We start from the raw sequence: 14,276 nt of genomic DNA on the forward strand, positions 1-14,276 counted from the left end.
GTGAGTGGGCTCTGAACATCGCTTGACTTCATCGGGGTTCCCTGGCAAAGTAATTGTTCAATAACTTTCAATATTACAAAGGCAAAAATAGAGGCTGGCTTGCCTATGGTGAAGATCCTAAAACTGTCAGGTTTCTGAGTGGCCAGCTGAACTGAAGCTAAGCTGAACCATGAGATAGCAACAATGCATTCAGAAAATCATCTCTGATGAGCAGAAGTTTCTGATTTGTCCTGAGCATCACAGCTCAAAAGAGAGGGTGCCCGTCAACTGGCTGCCTGTTACCTTTGCTAGAGCTCCTGTGCTTCTCTTTTTCTTTGAAAATTAAAAATATTATCTGGTGTATGGTTTTTCATTACATGAAAATGGTGATTTTCATGTGAAATAGTTGAATGCCATGTAATTGTAGTGCAGAAGAGGACACAATCTGCCACACCCTCCCTATTTTTATGCAAAAATTTAGGTCAGTATTGTGCATTAAAAGAAGGCTTGTACAGTGGGAATAAATTCAGAGGCAAATAGCAAAAATCTGATAGTTAAATCATGTAGACCTGGCCATATTTGAGTTTGTGACCTTGAGGAGCTTGATCCTGGCAAGGAGCAAAGACAAACTCCTGAACTTTACAAGACTGAACTTTCAACTGTTTAAGGAATTGGTTAATGAGATCCCCTGGGAAACTGTCATTAAGGATTGATGGGCTGACCAGAGCTGACAGGGCTTTGAGATCACTTTTCTTAGCATGCAAGAGCTCTCTATCCCAATGTGTAGGAAATAAACAAGGCAGGCTAGAAACCAACATGGCTGAGCTAAAGTCAACCCCTCTAGTGGTTTAGATTCAGATTTTGATTTCTTCTCAAACAAAGGAGTAAGAAAGCAACACCTACCAGCAGAAGCAATGACCTGATGAGAGTACAGGAATATGTACTGGAGTACAGGAATATAGTTTAATGTCAGGGGTCAGGAAAAGCCAACACAAAGCTGGAATAGGACTTGGCAAGGGGCACAAAGAGTAACAAGAAGGAACTCCTAAGTACACAGGTTAGGAAAAAAAAAGACTGAGAAGAATCTATCTCCCTGTATCTCCCTGCAAAGAAGAAGGGAGAACTGGTGATGACTGATATAGAGGAGGCTGAGGTACTCAGTGAGTCCTTTTGCCTCAGTCTTCACTGGAGTCAGGCTTCCCAGTTCTCTGAAGTACCTGATCCTCTGGGTGGGTGTGAGGGAAGTGAAAACCCTCCCTCTGCAAGTGAAGAACATGTTTGGGATCACTTGATGAAGCTGAATAGCCACACGTCCATGGGACTGGATGACATGAATCCCAGGGTCCTGAGAGAAGTGGCTGATATTCAAGGCCAGGCTGGATGGAGCTCTGAGCAACCTGGAAGGTATCCCTGCCCCTAGCAGATGGATTGAGGGAACAAGATGATCTTAAAGTTCCCTTCCAACCCACACTAGTCAATGATTGTTTAATTCTATGTTGTTGCCAAGCTACTCTCTATCATATTAGAAAAGTCATGGCAGTCAAGTGAAGACCCCACTGACTGGAAAAAGGGAAACACTGCCCACATTTTTTAACAGAGAAGAAAGGAAGAACTACAGGGGAAACTACAGACCAGTGAGCTTCACCTTTGTGCCTAAGATGATCATGGTCATCCTAGATGATGTGCTAAGACACATAAAAGATAAGGAGGTTATCTGAGGCAGCCATCGTGGCTTCACTAATGGAAAATCACACTTGACTAATCTGGGGGTCTTCTGTGATACAATAATGCCAATGGTCACCAAGACAAGACCAACAGTCATCTATTCACACTTCTGTAAGGCCTTTGATATGGTTCCGCATTCTTGTCTCCAAGTCAGAGAGACAGAGATTCAGCAGATGGACTATTTGGTAGATAAGCCATTTGACTGGCTGGCTGGAGTTGGAAAACTGTGGTAAATGGCTCTGTATCCAGATGAAGGCCAGTGATGAGTGGTTTTCCTCAAGGTTCTCTCTTGGTACTGTTGCTCTTCAGTATCTTTATAAATGGCATGGACAGTGAGATCCAGGGCACCCTGAGCAAAACTGCAGATGGCACAAAGCTGAGCGGTGCAGCCAACACAAAAGAAGGAAGGGATGCCATCCAGGGGACCTGGACAAACCTGAGAAGCGGGCCCATGAGAATATTATGAAGTTCAGCAAGTGCAAGTGCAAGGAGCTGCACCTGGATAGGGGCAATTCCAAATGTGAGGACAGAATGGGACAAGAAGTCATTGAGAGCAGTCTGAGGAGAAGGACTTTGGGGTTCTCATGGCTGAAAAGTTGTATATGAGGCAACAGCGTGCACTTGCAGCCCAGAGAGCCAATTGTGTCCTGGGCTGCATCAGAAGAAGTGTGTCCAGCAGCTTGAGGGAGGTGATTATCCCCCTCTACTTTGCTGTTAGTCTCTCTACCTGGAGTACTGCATCCAGGTCTGGGATCATCAGCACAAGAAAGATACGAACATTTTTGGCTCAAATTCAGAGAAGAGCCATGAAGATGATCAGAAGGATGGAGCACCTCTCTCATGAAGACCGACTGAGAGGGCTGGGATTGTCCAGCCTGGAGAACAGAAGACTTTGTGGAGACCTTATTGCACTCTTCCTGTACCATTAGGAGGGAGAGGGACTTTATAAGGGCAGATAGAGATAGGACAAAGGGCAATGGTTTTAAACTTTTAAAACCATTGAAATAGGACAGATTTAAATACTCAGACAGTGGTGAGACATGGAATAGGTTGCCCAGAGAAGCTGTGGATGCCTCATCCCTGCAAGTTTTCAAGGCCAGTCTAAATGCTGCCCTAAGCAACCTGATCTAGTGAAAGGCATCCCTGCCCATGGCAGAGCAACTGGAACTAGATAACATTTAAGGTCCTTTCCAACCCAAACCTAAAATTCTATGGTTCTGTATTTAAGCAGAGTTGCAAGATACATATTTTAATCTATGGTATGGAGTATTGTTATTTAACAATGTCTTATCTACTAGGGAGACTTTGGGCCACAAATTCTAGCACTTGGAGGATTCTGTCCTAGAAAGTTAGGAAGTGTGATCCTTTTGTATTTCAGCTCTGGCTAATTTGCTTAAGCTTTTGACTCTGTCAACATTTTATTTTCATGTCTTCTACTGTGATTTTACTGCATAAAATATTAGCATAACATGTGATTTATGACCATCTCAGGGACCACATAAAGCTACTTGGGCTAAGTAAATGCATAAACATATGTGAATTTCTTAGAAAGCTGTTCACCAATAAAAGGCAGTGCCATGAGAGAAGTGAATGACAGAACCTTGCTTATCTGTCTGTGTGCATAATGTTTGTTCCCTGTCAGAAAACCTAGCACCCCAGCTTGTCAAAGTAGTTGGAAAATGAGCTAACATTGATGCTAAAATGTCTTTATTTAACCAAGGCATATTTACTGCAAAATGTAATCTACTAATAGAATACAAAACTACCTGACAATAGAGTTGGAACTGAAAGCAGTACTTGGAGATGACAGCCAGTATTCACAAGTACAAGTTTTCTGCACAAGCTTTAATTACAGTGAAACATGATGCAGTGCTTCAGGACAAGATCCCAATGTGCCAACAGAAGGATCTAGATTCTGCCTGTTTAATTGATTCAGAGGCTTTTCTTTAAAAAAAAAAAAATCTACTTACACTTTGACCCTGTTTTAAGATGGATGGTTACAGACCACCATTAACGCCTATTGCACACACACGATACATTTATCAAGGACTACATTAACAAGGCTTCTGAGTCATCCAAAAAATTAAAGAAATTATTACTTTCTTGTCATGGACAAAATGGCACAAAACACAGAAAATCTTGCTTTAAAGACATATCAGGGTAAGCACTGGTGGAAGGAAAGATTTTTGGAATGGCTTGCAACCAAACTTATGGGGAAAATTACACATTTCATAGCTGTGTACCATGCCTTAGCTGCAGACATTGCTTTGCTATGCTGGTTAATCCATTTCTCAAGTAAGCCACCTTTTATCCCATTCCTTGGGACACCTCTTAGGTAGCCACCAGCAATTTGGTCTTGAGATAGGAGTACATTGTTTAGAAAACAAGGATTTTGAAAACAATAAAAATGTACAGTCTTGTTGTTACATTTAACACACACACACAATCTGAAAAATAAGCGTTAGAAAATTCTCTGTATGACTCCAAGCACAAACAAGCCCACCTTTTCCCAAGAAGAAAGAACGGAATACAAACAAGTGTAAATGACATAAATATTTGAAGAATGTATGTGGTCTTGTGAGTGCCTGTCTGGAGCTGCATGGATACAAGAGAGGACACAAAACCTTGGCCTAAATACTATGTATTTGTACCAGCACAGATGGAAAGAACGGAATGTTTCCATGTTAAAAAAAAAAAAAAAAAAAAAGGAAAAAAAAAAGAAGGATGTTTCCTATGGTATTGTATGTAGTTCAGCTACCTTGTTTTGAGAGTACTCACTGCAGTTCAAAAAGCCTTGACTTATTTACAAAAATACACATCAAGCAGTATTTCCTGGCATTTAAATGATATAGGGGCACAAGACTCATTAAAGTAATATAACAAAAAGAGTTCATGGCTACTGGACTGGTATTATAATACTTTGTTCCTTGAGACTTACCAGCTACTCTGCTTGATCCGTCCCACCCAGGAACTGGCTGTGCTGTTCGTGAATAGAGGGTTGGGAGTTCAGGGATCTGGGAGTAAATGTAATTTACTGCATCTGGTGTCAGAGAACAGGAAACAGTTAGATTCGTGCTACAAGCCCCAGTGGCTTCATTGCTTAGACAGCATAGTGTTGTCAGCCCTGACAATAGTCACTGGAGCTTTGTACTAGATAATTGGATCAAAGCAAACAAAGTGCAAAGTCACTGTCCTGTGATTGGTGTTCAATAGACTAGCTGAGGCAGGAGGGAATGGGTCCAGATGACTCAAACCTTATGTCAGATGAACACATAAAATTATTTGTCTGGATGTTCTGGATTTATCAAGTCTGTCAGCTTTAAAATGGGGAGTGGGGTGGGAAAGGTAAGGAACAAACCCAATGCGATACCCAGAATACATGACATTTCAAATAGAGATATAAAAGCCTAAAAATGCTAGTGTTGACTGAATAGGATAAGAAACCAGCTTTTTTGTACCAGTTGTTTGCAATATTACTGAATCAGAATTTGGCTTTTTGTTCTTAAAGCTGAAATTTAGCTAATAATGAAATCTCATATAGATACCGATAGGGTACTTGTTTTGGTCTTTAGTAAGCATTATTCTCCTGCCAGTGCTACAATATCATCATTCATTAATAAGTCCTGAATTAGTAGAAAGCTACCATGAATGATTGACCTGTTTTACATTTGAGATTATGGCTGCTTATCATAAGCCAAATGTGTACTTTAGAAGAGATATTAATAAATTGAAAAGTATTTCCTTGGAGATGTTTTGTGGGTGGGTTAAATATGACTAGCATTTATTGTTCTGCTTGCATTCAGTGGTTGAGCTAAGAGAAGAGCTCAGAGAAGTGATGCGCAAATAACTGACTTAAGGTTCAGGCACAAGACTAAACAAATAAAAAATAATAATAAATAAATAATTAAAAAACCCCTCACATTCTTTCCTATCAACTGGAAACGTTTTCAGCTCTGTATGGAAATTATTAAATATGTTCAAATATAAAATCCTATTTGGTGTGAAACAGACCACTCTTTTTCCTCCAAGGGTATATTGCCAGTTCAATATATAATTTGTGAAGCCTTGGTACTGTGCAGTCCATGTATAGGAGGCAAAATCTCCCTTTCCTTGAAGCCTCTCATTGCTATAAGCAGGTAAGAGAGGTTGACTGGTGCAGACCATAAAAGGGAACAGGTGAATGAGAGAGAAAATGAAATGTTCTGTTGTAATCTGCTTGACTGCATCTGGTTAACTCTGGCTCTGCCTTACTGAATCATGCTTTAAACAAAGTTGGGGTCCACAGCTGACACTTTTACACCCATAAGCAACATGGTGGATGAGTGCATCACATTCCCTATGGGATAACACCCATTCCAGAAAAATGCCTATACCTGGTAACATCCTCAGGAAGGACATGATGTGCCATCTCTAATCACAAAGCTTTTTTGGCAAGAAAACTTGGCCTGATATTAATGAACAGGTTTTACTCCCATGAACAAGCAGTCGGTGGCCATGAGCGCTACTGGATGCAGAAATAGAAGACCCCAGGATGAAACTCTGCTCCTCTGCAGACCACTGTAGGTAACTCAGGTAAGGAGTCCTCTCTCCTACCTTCCAGTGTCAGAAAAGTAAGGCACAGATGCACAGTTAAAATTCATTTAAACCCCCCACAAATTTAGTATATAAATGAGTTCAGGTTGTAGCAGATAAATTGGAAAAAATCTTCAAGCCTGTCCAGGGAAATGTTATTCTATTTCATATTTCAGGGGACAAATGGCAGACTTGGCAAGTGGACTTTTATAATTTCAATGCATATTATATCATCAAAGTTTTGTATCTTTAGCAGTAGAACTTAGGAAAAATAATTGTTTAAGACACACAGCTGACTGAGCAATGGCAAGCAACAGCTGCTTTCTTTTGCAGAGTTACTTGTCTCTAATGAGAAATTCGTACAATGCTCAGTGCTGTTGCTGTGGAAATATCACCAGCAAATGAGTAGGCCATTATTGAAAACTGAAGTAATTTCTCAGAACAAAGAAGTGGGGACTGTATTTCTGGTCCAGGGAAAGAAGGCTCTTTGTGTTCTGGAAATAGCACAAACTTAGTAATTATTCATCCCACAGAGTGTCCTTTTGGAACAGTAGTTTCAGTACACACTCATCCAGTGACTGACAGATGTGTCACGTGTGTTACATGTCATAATCAATGCAGACTTGAACTGCTTACCTAATCATCCTTCTTTTGCAGTTTGTGAGGATCAGTAGGCATAGCTAGGGTTCACATAGTTCTCATGTGAAGACACTACAGGAGGTAAAATTCTTAGCAAATATTCATTTTTCCTCCAGTGCCTATAGGGACAACTGAGCATCAGTGACATCTAGTAGTACAGCTTAATGGTGAAACTCTCACTCTGATGTGGTACATGTCTGTGGACCTTAGTAAGACATGGGTTTTGGGTTTTTTTCTCCTTGCCTCCTGCTTTAGGAGACAGAACTCGGCTAAGCATTAGATACTGTTAGTATTAAATTAGTTTAGAAACTTCTCCATATGTTAATTATAATAAAATATTTTAAAAATTGGCTTCAAAGCTCCAATCTGTTGTTGTCATGAGAAGAGAATTCTGGGAAGACAGTGCAATTCTCGCGTAGCTGCTTCTGAAACTAAAGGCAGTGCCACATGTCTGTATTTGACTACAACTTGGGGTTGGTTGATTCTGCCAGTTCCTGTCTGGTGTTGCTGCCTCCCCCACCCAGCCTCCAAAGAAAGAAAATATGATCATTTCCCTTTATTTCACTAGCAACAAGGTCTGTTTCATTTAGCACCTTTAAATGGATATAAAAAATGGATTTTACAAGGAATGAATGAGACGCAAATTAGCATTTTGTTCACGTGAGAAGACAGAACACAAACAACATTTGAACAGACTGCAATCTGTATCTTCATTCAATTTTTGGTAAGTTATTAATATCTAAGGCTGCCATAAAACAGTTCTGTGTCTTTTTGTACTACTTGCAACAAAATGAATATTAGGAGTATGGCAGTCTTCCAGGTTAACAGAAAGACAAGTGCTTGGCAAAACATATGGGGCAAGGTAGTCCTTCAAGGGTGCTTGCACAAAGCTAAACCTTCAGAACTGCTCCAAATAGCTCTCACACAATGGCTTGTGGTCAAATGCCAGATACATAAATTTTCCAAGGGATGGATTCTCTTTAAAAAGTCTGATGCCACTAAAATTAGTGGTGAGTCTTCTGCAAATACTGATTCCCCAGGGCAGGGCTGTTCCACCTACAAAGCTCTCTGGGGCTGCATGGGACTGCATCAGGACAGTGATTCTGGACCTCCCACCACGTTTGTAAGAACATCACTGGAGGCTTTTGCTGGAAGCTGAATACTCTGGCTCTGCCTTACTGAATCATGCTTTAAACAAAGTCGGGGTCCACAGCTGACACTTTTACACCCATAAGCAACATGGTGGATGAGTGCATCTACCAGAGCAGATGCAGTAAGAAATGCTCCCCAGCCCTTTCTGAAGGCAAGAAGCCTAAGGTCAGCCATCTCAAGTGCATGTATACCAATGTATGCAACATGGGCAACAAGCAGGAGGAACCAGGGCTTTGTGCCCAGTGTGAGGGATGCCAAAAGAATCACAGAAACTTGGTGGGAAAACTCACATGATGAGAAGCCCACAATGGACAGCTACAAATATTTTCAGAAAGATAAGAAAGGAAGAAGAGGGTGTGAAATTGTGCTTTATGTGACAGAGATATTTGTATGTGTACAGGAGAGTTGTGAAGACCATGCCAGTTCTATTTAACTAATATCATAAGATCTTGATTAGAGGGGTTATCACTAAGGGGGATGTTATGCACTGACCTCCCTGTCAGGATGATGAAGCAAACAAAACCTTACTGTGGCTGCTCAGTGAAGCCTTGGGCCAACTGAGCCCAGTCCTCATGGGTGGCTTCCATTACCCACACATTTGTTGGAAAGAAAACAATCCCAAACTGTGCACATGCCGTCCATCAAGTTCTTGCAATGTCTTAAGGACTCCTCATTCCTATTGAATCTGGACTAGGAGCAGCACATTGCTAGATGTACTGCTTGCAAACCAAGAAGACACTATTTGACTTACACTGGTAGCCTAAGTACCAATGACACCTTGGATGCAGTGAGCAAGCGTTGTGGAATTTAAGGTCCTGCTTAGAACACTGATGACCAGTAGTAGGATGAAGACCTTAAATTTTAGAAGACATAACTTTAATATGCCAAGACCCTAGCTGTGAGAGATTCCATTGGAAGCGTCCTTGAAATTCAAAGGAGTTTGTGAGTGCTGGGAGTTACTTGTAAGTGCCTGCTGAAAGCACGAGAATGGTCTATTCCTTAAAAAGGCAAAGGAAGAAATCTAAACAAAAGACTTCCCTGTCATAACAATGAACTGTTAGGTGTAATTAGAAGCAGAAAAAGCAAGATACTGATTATGGAAAGGCAGCCAATTAACCAATGGGCACTACAAGCACCTTGCTAGGGGGATGCAGAGATGCAGTCAGGAAGGCTTAGGATCAGCTAGGACTAAAGTTGGCAAAAATGTCAAGAAGAAAGGGTTCTTCAGTATTTGTGAGTAAGCAGAAGGAAAGACATAAGATCAGTTCCTAAGGAGTGCAGGGAAGCTAGTCACTTACAATGGTGACAAGGCAGATTTATCAATACCTTTTTGTCCACAAATACATAAATCCACATCCTAGAGTGTTGAGAAAATGCCTGACAGTTTTGTAAGGAGACTGTCTATAATATTTGAAAGACACAGAGATAAGGGGATGTCCCTGATGACTAGAAGAGGCAAAAATGTCACACCACAGGAATGGACCAAAAAAGGATCCAGGAAACTGGAGGCACTATGGTCTTACTTTGTCCCTATGGCAAGTGACAGAATGACTCCTCCTAGAAACCACTGCAAAACAAATGAAGCAGATAATTGGGACAAGGCATAATGGATTTACCACAGACAAGTCATGACAGACTAAACTAATCACCTTCTACAACATAATAACATCTTCTATTGACACGGGGAGAGCAGTGGATGATGTTTATTTAGACTTCAGCAAAGCTTTTGACACACACTGTTCTCCTGGCAAAGACTGATTGAGAGGTACGTGAGATGGGTAGGAAATTGACTCGTGTCACACTCCAAGGGTGGTAATAAATGGTTTTTACTCAGGTAGCCAGAATTGCTGCAACTGTGGCAGCTCTAGATGGAGACTGAATTTGAAAGCTATCAAAAGCCTACAACTGAAAGTCAATTGCTGATGAATTTTTACAGGACATGTGGAAAGAACTCTTCAAAGAGCTGTACTCAACTCCTCTGAGGGTATGCTGGTCTGTTTTGCTCTTGGGCTGCACAGCTGGTCAAGACCAGAGGAGAGGAAACAAGAAGAGTATCTAAACAACGTTCTGGGTACTAAATAATTCAGGTCAGGTTTCCTAGACCAGTTCTTGGCCAAATATATGCTAATACATACAAAATTCAAACAGAGGTTTGTGCAAAATATTCAGTAATTGTGGTTTCTGTATGTTGGCTGAAGTAGTAGCATATAGTTTGCATACAAATGGCCAAATATTGCAGAGGATGCATTTACTTCTAGGGCAAATTCAGCAGACAAGGAAGTTACATCAGATCTTCAAGTGCCTTTTATTTTATATATACACTGAGACATAAATGTACACACATGGAGCAAGAATTCTCTCCTTTTCATTTGTTCATGATGCGCATGCAGCATAGCACTGCAGCATGCTGGCTTTGACTGCAGACCTGAGCACCAACAAATGATGCAATGCCTAGCATCATCTCACACCTTGTTTAATGGAGAGCTTGTCAGCTGCAAGCCACCACAGAGCTGGCAGTCACAACTGGAGGTGACAGGGCCACAGCTCCCAGCCTCAGAATTTCTGCTCTACTTTCTCTTACACAGTGATTTATGAAGGCAGTGTGTTTGTACCCTGGAAAATGTGGAATTTGTGTTAATTGTGCCTGGATGATTTCAAGCTCAGAAATGCCCACTGCCAAACACAGCTTTTTTCTATAAAGGCTGTGAGGGACACAGAGCACCACTTGATCAGTCACTGGTGACCACCACCACTTCTCCCCTTCCCTTAATAGCCTTTGCTTGGACCTCTTTGGGCTCTGAACATCCTCCAGTTGTGCTTCCTGCACACTCAAAATCTCTGTTACCACCATATAGACAGCACAAGATTATAGACAGGAACACAATGGTGAGATAAATAAATTTTTGTACTGTAGCTGCATTTACAAAAAGGGAACACAGAACAAACAAATGTGATATGTATGGACTTGGGAGTCTTTCATGATCGTGGCAGCAACTGAAGAAATTGCCCAGGTCATTTTTGGTTTGTGTCTGTATTTTACACAGCCTTCCTGGATTATCCAGTGGCTCCTACCTTTTTCCTCTGCAGCATGTGTTGTCAGACAGATGGCTGATCTACAGAAACAAAGCAAGTTCCATGTGGTTTTGAGGAGGGGAAAAATCTATGGCACCAAAGTGCTCACAGCTACGTACATGTTTTCTTCCTGCTCTGATGAGCTAGACTCTCAGACCACTGCCAGAGGGAATAGAGATGACTGGCTCAGCTTGTACCTTGTGAAGGTGCAGGGCTGCATTGTGCCTGCAGTGGGAGGGCTAAAGGAACAGCCTGCAGCCTCAGCCACCTGACCAGAAGACAGGACTACTTAGGGGATGACCTAGCCCACCTCAGCCCACGAGGACCAGCTGCCAAGAGGAAGAGACAAGATATATAAAGCCAATGGTTACATCACTTAGATGTAACCCCCTGCTCTATTTGCTTGCACAAGTTGCTCTCTTCTCTTTGATGTATTTTTTCAGTTCTTTGTTACCTTTCAGAAATTACAAGCTGTTCTTAATTCTGGCTCAGTCTGTCAGAAAGGGATCCACTGAATGCAGGCAAAATCTGGAGAACGTGAGGGCTTCATTTGAACCTCAGGAGATACTACATTGCTACATACCTTCAGGAAACTACCACTTCATAATTGTAAGCTGGGGCTTCCTTTGGTTCCTTTGCTAACACAATACATACAAAGAGGCAAACTGGACCTTGCAGGAATCACTGGAGCTCCTGAGCACTTTGGCTGCTAATTCCTGCAGGCATTACTCCTATTTCAGAAACTGGTTTACTAATGACCATGCTGTAAATCTGCATAGGTACAAAATATTTGCAATTACCACTTTGTGGTAGCCAAATTCAAATTCTTCGGAGGGAAGAAAGACTAAGTTCTTACCATAGAACATACAATCAGGGAATTTTATTATTTTTTTTTTTTTTACAATAGCATTTAACAAAAAACTTGGATTATTTTGGTAGCAGGAGTGAAAATTTCTGAACTAGGTCTTTGACTTAAAAAAAAAGCCCTCCTTAGTAAGTAATATTAATCACCTGAAAAAGACAGCTCTAAGTCAACTCAAATACTACATAGTAACTTCCATTGTGTCCCAGGATTTTAATGTTGGGATCATCCCGCACATTCCTCATCTACATTCACAATACAGTTGACAGCAGCTGGAGGAGGTAGTCTTAACCTCATTATTTTGTCAGTTCAAAGACATATACTGAGAATGAGTATCTGGTGCACATATTTATCTGCTGATGCCTTAGCATAACATCCTTCCAGGGTCCTAAGGGTCCTGGGGTGGCACTCTAAGGGTCTCTCTAGCTTCCTAGAAGGGAACCATGCATATTATTTGTTCTCTCAGAGACCTAAATTTATAGCTCACACTTTGAATAGATCACACTTCGTATGACGCTGAGTTAATAAGCTAGGGATCACTAAATCTTCATCCAACCAAGTGAGGGTTTCCTTCTGAAAGAATCATCCTATGTAGAATATTGTTCATCAGTGAAATAATCTGTTTTTAACAGTTGTTCCTCTATATTAGGAATAGTCCTCATAGAACGTAGCCATTTATGAACAGAGCATGAACACATACAACAGAGAAGATTGACCACAGAGAGGTGAGAAGGAGGCTGCAGTGCAGAGCTGTCACGTGGTGAAAGGGGTCAATAACACAGAAATTGCATGATGTCTGCTTTAAGTTATTCAAACTGTTCTTGCCCTTTGTGTGAGCATAAGAAGAGGTGGAACTCTGCCAAAGCAATACTGTTTAACCACAATAGTGACATTTGTGCTTGCATTATAGAAATACCAAAAAAAAAAAGGTAATGGCTCTAGCAATAAAGCAGAAACACACAATGAAGGAAAGAAACCCACTCTTTAAACCTTTGGAACAAAGCTATAGTAATGACTCTTGTTAAACCCAAAGCTATACAAGAATAAAAAGGCACTTACCACCATCCTGGTGGGAGAAACTCTGTGAAGGGAAAAAAATAGGATGTTTGGTTAAACCTTTAATATTTTGGGTTTGATTTGCTTTACATCTTAATTGTTATGCTAAGCTTGCTTTTATGGTTCTGTGCAATTTTTAAATGGGTTACTGTGGTTGATGCTTCTTGGATTTAGGTCTCATCATAGACTGAGGGGGGTGGTACATGGTAGAACCAGATGAAGATCTCTGCTTTTTGTTGCAGGCTGTAATGTTTTAAAGTGACATTAGTAGCAAATGCTACTACCTCTGGATGCCATGAGAGTAGGGAAGTTTGAAATAATCTCAGGATCCTGCTGACATCTTTAAGGGGGGCTGAAAGCTCACATGCTTTCCCTGCAGATAGGAAGATAGGCCCTGAAATCCCTCTTCAAAAAAAGCTGGGATGGAAGGGAAAATCCAGGTAACCCAACCAGAATACACCCAATGCCACCGTATCTTTTCTAGTCTTGCTCATAACTGGTTTAAGCTATGTGTTCTGCAACTGTCCTCAATCTTTCCTTAAGTGCATGAATTATACTTGCTGCTTCCAAATGGTGCTAAGAGTACACTTTGGTTTCAATCTGTGCCCAAGTGTCTTTTTTTTTTTTTTTTTAATACCTTTTGCAGGTTGTCAAAGGATTTCTCAGTCTCCTTTAGTTTCTCCAGAATTATTTGTTCTTTGGCAGATATTTGCGATTCTTCACTTTCTAATTTCTGTATTTCTTGTTCCAGTCTGTGGAAGACATACAGACATGCACATACACACAAAAACAAAATGTAAAAATTAGTTCAGTGAGAGAGAGTTTCTTAGGTATTAGCTGGCATTTCAAATGTCATCAGAAGTAACTTTATCTCTTATTTCACAACTGATTTCCTAGCACATGAAGGGCATGTGAATTATTTGTAAACCAGACAGATTTATAGAAAAAACAGTGATTATTTGAGGTACATTTTTATAGAACCTAGATTCTCCATTACTTTAACTCAAACCTCCTTTTATTGACAAGATTTATGCAGATGCAGGAATATTCCCTCTTTCCCCCCACTCTCCTCCTCTTATATGTTCCACTGTCTTGGTTTTCTCCCTTTGGAAAAAGAAAAAATAATATGTATATGTATATGTATATGTATATGTATATGTATATGTATATGTATATGTATATGTATATGTATATGTATATGTATATGTATATGTATATG

The 14,276-nt window shown here is 40.7% G+C and overlaps 1 protein-coding gene across 7 annotated transcripts in view; it reads right to left on the bottom strand.

Annotated features, from left to right (window-relative positions):
* Nucleotides 1–14,276, bottom strand: part of PALM2AKAP2 (PALM2 and AKAP2 fusion) — a 264,548-nt gene that overhangs the window by 144,175 nt on the left and 106,097 nt on the right. For 4 of the 7 annotated variants that reach the window (XM_015652710.3, XM_015652708.3, XM_015652712.3 and 1 more), the window contains 3 exons: nucleotides 13,695–13,809; nucleotides 13,061–13,082; nucleotides 4,643–4,744 (listed from right to left, as the gene is read on the bottom strand). In XM_015652710.3, coding sequence (XP_015508196.1) covers nucleotides 4,643–4,744; nucleotides 13,061–13,082; nucleotides 13,695–13,809 — 239 coding nt within the window. The remainder of the gene's footprint in view (nucleotides 1–4,642; nucleotides 4,745–13,060; nucleotides 13,083–13,694; nucleotides 13,810–14,276) is intronic. The other 3 variants (XM_015652711.3, XM_015652713.3, XM_019009214.2) reach the window with 1 other exon arrangement.

This window comes from Parus major, chromosome Z (assembly GCF_001522545.3).
Source record: "Parus major isolate Abel chromosome Z, Parus_major1.1, whole genome shotgun sequence".
NCBI lineage: Eukaryota > Metazoa > Chordata > Aves > Passeriformes > Paridae > Parus > Parus major.